This window comes from Pieris napi, chromosome 9, assembly GCF_905475465.1.
Source record: "Pieris napi chromosome 9, ilPieNapi1.2, whole genome shotgun sequence".
Lineage (NCBI taxonomy): Eukaryota > Metazoa > Arthropoda > Insecta > Lepidoptera > Pieridae > Pieris > Pieris napi.
Window position 1 is genome coordinate 2,243,056 of NC_062242.1, and position 8,849 is coordinate 2,251,904.

An 8,849-nucleotide genomic window follows, 5' to 3' on the forward strand; every position below is an offset into this window, starting at 1 on the left:
TGTTTTCTAGCTTCTTTTCTTTTTCTTTTGCTTTTTTTCTATATTCTGCTCCACTTGGCTTTTTTACTATAAAACTATTCTCATTTCCACTCATAGTCTTAAAAAAATACAGTCACACTTAGGAAAGGACAATAAATATCACCAAAAACGAATATACGCGAGCTATGTTATGACGAACGAACTATTAGACAAATGTAACGCAGAAAAATATAAATAAACTACAAAATATGTTAACCACCGGGGAGTCCCCGTGCGTCGTTGATGCGTTTCACCGGGCGCAGTGAGCTGTGCTATTGCCATCTCACTCGCTCTACCACCAATCGATTTGAATGACAAGTCAGTGCTTGTTTTACGCGCGCTTTTATAAATTTCAACATCTATTGTTAAAATCAGGGACTCCCAAGCTTTTTCAGTTCACAGTTCATTTAGTGTTTTGTCTCGGTGTAGTTGAATTATGCAGGGGATGATGCTAGCAAAGACACGATTTCAGCGCACCTGCGCCCCCCTAGATCGTCGCGCCCTAGGCTTCAGCCTAATTAGCCTAAGGGTTAATCAGGCCCTGACTGTTTATGTTGATCTTTACTGTTTTATATTGTTATTATTTTATACATGTTGATCTTTTTTCAAACATTACCAGGGCAATCTCGTGAAATGGTGCACAATGTTTTTAATTATTTTAAGCATCTTAATAAAAACAGTTTAATGAAAAAAAATTATATTTAATTTGACATCAGATGCGACTGGGGTTTCTCAATACTAGTTAGTTAGAATAGTTAGTGAAGTAAAAGTGAAGTGTGTTGAGCTAGATGGAGCTTATGTCGAAAAATGAAAAATTATTTACACGAACTACTCTTTCACGTTCTTGGTCTGGCTTAGAACTTTTAGATCCACCCTCGTATGCACCTAATATTTATATGTAATTGACACATTTTTATTTATTTACAACCCACCCAACCTTACTAAAACCAGAGTGGACTAAACATACTGTATGTGAAATTGCATTAGTGTGAGTACTGTGAACCCGCCAGCTTTCAATAACCGACCTATACCTATATAGCAGTATTTCATAGAACAGAGGATTTAATAAAAATAGTTATATTAACGTTAAATACTTCATCGTGTCAGTATCGGGCGTGAATTATATGTGTTAGGTCTGGAATTGCACTTTAATTAAATATCGAATAAAAGTGTTTTCCTTGGGATAGATACTTTACTGTTCTTAAAAGCAGTTTACTGGAGAGCAGTGGTAGCCTAGTGGATTCAGCTTGCAACTCTCATCTCTGAGGTCGTAGGTTCGAGCCCCGGCTGTGCTCCAATGGACTTTCTGTCTATGAGCGCATCTAACATTCGCGCCAGCCGCCATCGGAAAACATCGTGACGAAACCGGCTTGCCTTAGACCCAAAAAGTCGACGGCGTATACAAGGCACAGGAGGCTGATCACCTACTTGCCTATTATACTATTACTAAAAAAAAAAAGATTTCCAAATGATCACAAAACAGATACAGATATCTGAGGCCAGACCTAAAAAGGTTGATACCACTAGATACTTCACTGTGTTATATATTCTGGATAATCTTTTGTATTATGTAAATGGAAAATATCTTTGGTAGACAAAGAAATTCCGCGCGGCGCGAGCGGAGCTACGGCGTATGACGGAAGTGTGTCAGACACAACACAAACAACTGCGCGAGTATCAAAGGATCATAAAGAATTTACAAAGCCAGCTTGATGGACAGTCAAGTGAGTTTAAAAAAAACTTTAATAGAACGGGAAAACGACGGGCCCATAGACAATCAAAAATAAAGTGTAACTCTTTTCTGAATACCAAATTGCTGATAATTACCCGACACTCAAAGAAAATAACGTTATAAATTCCCGTATATATCTGTATAAGGAAACATGACGGACACAACTCAACTACAATACATGTAATAAAATATATAAAAGTTAAGAAAAGAAATAATTAATTAATTATAGATTATAGACGTGCGTTCAAATTGTTTTACAAATAAGATTTTTTATAAAAGTTTTAGTAAACACAGCGAAAATAAAAACAAGGTAATGACAAGCACGAAATTTTTTAAAATAAAGTCTGAATGCTCCTTTAAGTTTTCGATAAACGTTCTGAAACTACGAACTATATTAACATTTATTATCAGTAATCTTATGGTGTGTTAACTGAATAAAAAATGTGAGGTCACGGTCCACAGAAATAGAAAAACAGCACAGAACCCAATCACTGGCCTTTAGAAAATTTCTCGGAAAGGTTAAATTATATTCAGGTCACAGCATCAGTTCAGTCGTTCATATTGGTAAAGAATCGAATCCTGAACACGGTCTGCCCGTTTTCTTGATTTTTTTGGTATTGATATTTCTACGTCTATTTTATTGATAATTTATTCACATTTTGCACATAAATTTGTTTTTTACATAGAATCTCGTATAGCAGAAGACATTCGTGATCGAACTAGAATCTCGTTTGTTATATACAGTTATTTAAATATTCATATTTATTAATTTAAATAATATTAATAGAACAAACGCCACCATTCAACGTGCCCATTTCGCCTAGTAATTTATCCCCTGGTTTTATTCAAACACCGCCTACATACAAGCGACCCGCAAAGAGCACTCCTTATAGCGTAAGTGATTTCTATTTATACACGGAAAAGCCTTTTATTATTTTTGTGTCAAGTTTTTTATAGTAAACCTAACTTGTTTAAATTACAAATAATTTGATTTAACTATTCCGTAAACGCGCGAAGTCCCATTAACATTTTCATTATTACTCTGAATTCTCATAATATCTTACGTCTTTAATGCTTTGTTTGAGTTTTGCTTTGACGCGGTCATAGTAACTCATTATTTTAAGAGTAAGATCTAGAGGACTCCTAGAACGAGACCTAAACATGACTCCTGTGAAATCCATCAATAGCTAAATCCCGACTCTGAATTCGACGGTTAGACCAAAGTTTGAGTCCGTGGCATTATAGTACGATGGAGTATTCTTGCAAAGAATTTGGTTTGATGCCCGAAATGACTCAATGTATTTTACATCTTTCCGTGAGCCGCATAATATCCGACAATCTATTCTTAGTGAATTGCCGTTGCCGATTTAGCGAACAAAGGATTGTTCTATTTTTCTCAACATTTTCCTTAAACAGGGTAACTCCCTGAAATTCGTATCGAATATAAACAATTTTATTATGTGATAGCAACCGTATCAGTCGAACTTGGTGACCCCTACTCGGATAAGCAAACAGCGTTCAAGCAACTTCAGTGTTAATAGTCAGGTAAATTGCTTTTATAAAAACTAGTCGAGAAACTTGTCGAAAACTTGTCACCTTTACGCCCTTGGTTTGGAAGCTGGTACATTTAGACCTTCCAATATAAATAAACAATAATGACTCTAAGAATCATAATTTATCGCAAAATATGTTGCTACTCCTGAACTCGAAGACAGCTGGACCAATTCGAGTTTTTTAAATTTATTTCTTGATCTCAGAGGTTTTTATGGAGGTATAAATTGGGAAAATTTTAGAAATTGGCTTTTATTTCGGAAAAGCGAACATTCTATGGGATAGCTTTAAAGTAACGCGAAACGAAATTCGCGGGCGTAGCTAATTTATAATAAAGAACCAGCACTACTACAACCCTTGGTTTATACATCAGATATCAAAATCTGTTCATTGATTTTTTTTTTTAATTTTGCTCCTATAACAGGTATAAATACCTATTTGACATAGTACTAATATAAAGCATTTATATATGCATAATTAAAAATGGATAATAGAAAATAAAAACAAATTTAAAAAGTTTGGTTCGTGTACCTTAATGCTGGCAGCATTTCCTCGCTGAATTGCGATACTTATTCGTTAAGCGAGGGAAGGTCTCTGGGGTCATTATTAACATGAACCAAACTTATTAAATTAGATTTAATTATCTATTTATCCATTTTTATATATATTTGTGTGTTGGTAATAAATACTACTAATGTATGCATTAAATATAAATATTATCGGAAACATTTTATCAATACTGCGATAAATATGAAGTATTTGATGTTATATTTGTAATGTATACTAGTGAACTGATTTAAAAAATTATTTCACCAATATAAAGCTAAATTATCTAGCTACAGTAGCGCTAAATGAAGCAACAACTGAAAAATTATTTCCTTATTATCTTTTAAATTGGTCAAACTTGCTCCTCGATCGATCTCAGGAACTGTCGGTCCGAATTGAACAATTCTTGTGTATGACCGACTCATTGGTCTAGTGGTTAGTACCCCTGACTGCGAATCAATGGGTCCCGGGTTAGATCCCCGGCTGAGACGAACATCGATGTGACGAGCATTTGGTGTTGCGCTTAGGTCTTGGGTGTTTAAATATGTATTTATATGTCTATCTATCTATAATATGTATGTATATCCGTTGCCTAGTACCCATAACACAAGCTTCACCAGCTTAGCATGGGACTCGGGCAATTGGTGTGAATTGTCTTTAAAAAAAAACAAAAAACATGACCACGGGAGTATATATAACATCTAGCTACACAGCTATTACTATTATATATTAAAACAAATAATATTTTTCCCAGTCCTCGAGTGCTTCGAACAAAATATCGACAACAGTGTTCACGCCTCCAACTCCTGAGTCGGTCGGGTACAGCCACTTTTTAAAGCATCTTTAACGGTATTGTGCACTAGCACTAAAGGCATTGCGAAGTTTATATTTCTTTTATATTAAAACTACTAGACTAATTTTGATCTAATTTGTTCGAATAGGACAAGCTCTGCCAGATACTTTTCTAAGTATTTATTCGGTTTGCGGAAAAACAAACGTTTTTACCGTTTAGTTTAGCCTCTAGCCTCCAAGATATTGGGTATATTTTTAAATATTTGATTTAGTTATTTACTTTAAAGTTTTAATTTAAACATAAAGCGAAACATACCTACTATTTAAACATCACTTTGTATTAACTCTTTTAATTTAATTGATAGAAGTTCTATCATTATGAAATTCAAATCATAATTAACATGAAACGATAATATTTCAAGTTTGAATAAACGAACTTAAATCATCAGTAATTACTAATTTAATTATATTTGCTAAAGTTAAAATATTTATTAGTAATAATAACAATCAAATATCAGTACATTTTATAATTTGTATTATTTACGTAAGTAATTTTAACTATTTACAGAGATATTTTAAGCCAGACCAGCAATGAATCCGGATATTTGTCTGGACTTAAATCGCCAAGAGTTTTATACTGCAATGGTGTTAGCAACAAGTGCGCGTTTAAGAAACATAGGCGTTTCGATTATTAGTTTTGTTTTGTTAGATTAATTTGCATGTAATTAAAATATGATTTATTATATTGGTATTATTATTTTGACGATTTTAAAATATTGATTTGAACTAATTAGATGAAGTGAAGTTGCACATAAAAATTTGAATTTTAGTTGTTAAATAAAACAAAATACTCATTCAATAATCGTGATTTATTTTCATATTTCGGGGGTTCGAAAGTCGTATTTTTAATGTATAGGTAATATGCCCTTATTCTGCTGATATCCACCACTTGCCTCTTGATGTCCATGGACAGCTTGTGCACCGAGGTTGTTGAATTTTTCTAACAGCTCTGCGCCACCCTTGTAACCCTTTTGCAGGAATTCACCCTAAAAATATATTATATAAGTGAGAACATTCAATGGAGTGAACTAATAATAAAAAAAAAATATAATCAACTATAAGCCGCACAGATTCAGAATTGCCCAAATAGCAATGTTTCAAAGCCAGTTAACGTGTTAAATTTCCAGTGAATAAAAAAATGCTTATTTAAATAAAAATACATTAAATAATCCCCCATATTACACGTTTTCGTATAATGCGATTTCCGTTCCCCATATATTTCCCGGTATTTCTTCCCTATAACGTGGAGATTTCTCAAGTAATATTTTTGGAGTGTGAAATTTATAATGAAGTCCATAGTAAGTGTTTCGTACCTTTGCACCTGTTTCAATTGTATTGTTATAAAATTAAACTAAATAACTTTTCTTTTTTAAACTGTTTTTACATTGTTAAAAAAAACGGTTTTACGAGAACTCAACTACAACGCGATTTCCTATAACGCGAACCGGGTCTACCGCGTTATAGGGGGATTACTAGACAGAATGCCACGTTTTTTTTTAAATATATTTTAATATAGCAACAATATCACACGTACCGTTAATATAAATACGAGAATAATACAGGATTATTTCATGCAGAATATAAAAATGAAATTTTCAAAGCAACAATAGTTGCTGGCAACAAAAACTATGAATGCATATCATTTGAAACAAGCATTATAAAACAGTACAGTGTTCAGTCGCGTGTACAAAATACAAAAAGCTATTTTTATTTCTTTTTATTTGCATTGGTCCACATTTAAACGGTTAGTTTCACTGCATAAATAAAAAACGTAATACTTTTGTGAACGTCCTTCGTAAACAGAGGAGGTTAAGGGCACGTCAAAAGATAATACATTACAAGAAATAACAGCCATTTATCATTTGCACCTGCCGAGACGGGCTATAATAAATATTTCATATACACGCAAGCATTTTCATTGTTGGCAAATATTTGATGTACCGGTTTGGAATACGCAGAAAAATGGTTTAAATAATACACTAAAATTATTTTAAAGTGCTCACCTTGTTTGCTTTGGCATCATCAACTTTTTCTTCCAATACATGGTGTCCTTCCTTGCCCTGGGAATTTGCATCGAGGACCTTCTCCTCATGAGCGCCTTTGAAGCCTTGTTGCGCATTTTCTCCAAATGATCCCGCATTTTGCCCAGCGATTTTGTGGTCAGCCTCATCGTGAGCTTCGTCATAGAAGCTTTCAGACTTCTCTTCTTCATTCTTGCTGCTGGATGACTTAAAACCCTTACTGACATGGCCCTTCTTGTGACTCTTTGCCTTCTTTATTTGTTCTTCATTAGCGCCTATTAATTGTGTAAATATTTACATACATTACAGAATACATTGTGATTCCTATAATTTAAATTTATTAAGAAATTATTAAATTACTGACCTTGCTTGTTGACTTTTTGTCCACCTTCGTAAAACTTCTCATCTCCGGCTGCTTTCTTTTTTGCTTCTTCGTCTTTGTAAAAGCTAGATTCTCCCTTTTCTGCCTTAGCAGCAGCAGCACCTTGCTGGAATCCTTCTTGACCGTGCTTGATTTCCTCTTCTTCTTTTTTTTCTAACTTCTCAACATTGTGGTCGGCGCCCTTTTTCTGAGCCGCATCATATGCGTTTTTATCTACATAACCTCCTTGAACTTGTGTTCCTAAAACTGGATGGTACAGAAGACCGTTCCCAACTCCAAAACCACCGACACCAATGCCTCCTAAGCCTGGCTGAACTAATCCATTTGCTACACCGATTCCTGCGTTGCCTAATCCTACACCTCCGATCCCGTTGACTGCACCAATACCGGCCCCAGCGCCACCGAGACCAATACCGTTGCCAATTCCTCCAATGCCTAAACCACCTACGCCACCAACACCTAGACCTCCTAGTCCTATTCCCAATCCCTGGCCTAACCCTATTCCTCCAAGTCCACCGAGGCCAATACCCTGGCCGTATCCAACACCAGACACTGCGTTATGTAGAGTTGACGCCGCTCCCTTGATTTCCTCAGGATAATCTTCTGTCTCTTCAACCTCATAGGAACTAGATAACGGCATTCCACTCGGGTCCACTAACATTGAATCTATTCTATCCTTTACATAATCGTATGGAGTTTTTTCTTCAGCCAACTCTAACTTGATGGCTTGCGATCCAACAATCGAAATGAGTGTGATAGTGAGAATTGTTGACGACATCGTAATGATGGTGTCGTTATTGACGTAGTACGACTAATGTCACTTTGGGATTGCAGTGGTGTTTTATAGTGATGTTAAATTCGGTGGAACGAAGCTGTCTTTGTTGGCGTGATAGTTTTCACGCTGGAGTCAGTTTCCTTCCTGTGTTTTGTCTTAACTAATTCTAATGAGAACGATACTGTTAAAATACAATAAGTCGGGTTCCGACCTTGCTTTCCAGGTCATTGGAGTTGGAAGTTACGCAATGTATAGTTACGTTTTCTCTATTTACTTTATTTTTTGGATAAGAACCTTAACTTTTTTGTTGTAGTGCATGCATTCCATTTATACGTACTTATGCCTAAGCGAGGAAGAAAAAATAAATTAAATGCTTATCAATATCAGTATAAGACAGATCCTACTAATATTATACACGCGAAAGTTTGTAAGTGTGGATGGATGTTTGTTACTCTGTCACGTAAAAACTACTGAATGGATTTTAATGAAACTTTACAATAATATAGCTAATATATCAGAATATCACTTAGGCTACAATTTATAAAGATATTGTGTGAATTGTTAAAAATATCAAGTAAGTAGGAAAACATCTACCATCTGCGAGCTATTATATATATATATTCTACAGTTACACAGTTACACATATTTAATGTATGTTGCAAATGTTTATCTTAAATCGTCATTATATTTAGTAGTTTTTTTCTACGCCACGTTAATATAAACTACTCGAAACACAAATCCTGTGCAGTCGAAGTCGCAGGCACCAGCTAGTATCTAATAATTCCTTTATATTTCTGTCAACTTTTACATTACATAGTTACTTAACATTATCAGTATGTATAGGCTTAGGGGTAAGATGTCGAATCGAGACTTAGCCCGAATTAATCAAAATTGTTATTAGAACCTATTGTACCTGAACAGTGAGGCAGGATCAGGTAATGATGGAAAATTTCAAACAATAATATTTAATCA

The 8,849-nt window shown here is 34.7% G+C and overlaps 2 protein-coding genes across 4 annotated transcripts in view; one reads left to right on the forward strand and one right to left on the reverse strand.

Annotated features, from left to right (window-relative positions):
* The window catches only part of LOC125052451 (probable E3 SUMO-protein ligase RNF212), a 9,737-nt gene extending 4,355 nt beyond the window's left edge, over positions 1-5,382 (forward strand). Inside the window, exons 4-8 of one of the 3 annotated variants that reach the window (XM_047653306.1) lie at positions 1,613-1,742; positions 2,538-2,644; positions 3,218-3,295; positions 4,602-4,696; positions 5,208-5,382. In XM_047653306.1, coding sequence (XP_047509262.1) covers positions 1,613-1,742; positions 2,538-2,644; positions 3,218-3,295; positions 4,602-4,694 — 408 coding nt within the window. In that variant the 3' untranslated portion in view covers positions 4,695-4,696; positions 5,208-5,382. The remainder of the gene's footprint in view (positions 1-1,612; positions 1,743-2,537; positions 2,645-3,217; positions 3,296-4,601; positions 4,697-5,207) is intronic. The other 2 variants (XM_047653304.1, XM_047653305.1) reach the window with 2 other exon arrangements.
* Positions 5,383-5,507: 125 nt separating this feature from the next.
* LOC125052450 (keratin, type II cytoskeletal 2 epidermal-like) lies at positions 5,508-8,050 on the reverse strand. Its single transcript, XM_047653302.1, has 3 exons — positions 7,085-8,050; positions 6,703-6,995; positions 5,508-5,685 (listed from the first exon to the last, which is right to left on the reverse strand). Exons 1-3 carry the CDS (start codon positions 7,878-7,880, stop codon positions 5,545-5,547), a joined length of 1,230 nt encoding a protein of 409 aa, XP_047509258.1. The 5' UTR covers positions 7,881-8,050; the 3' UTR covers positions 5,508-5,544.
* Between the last annotated feature and the right edge of the window lie 799 nt (positions 8,051-8,849).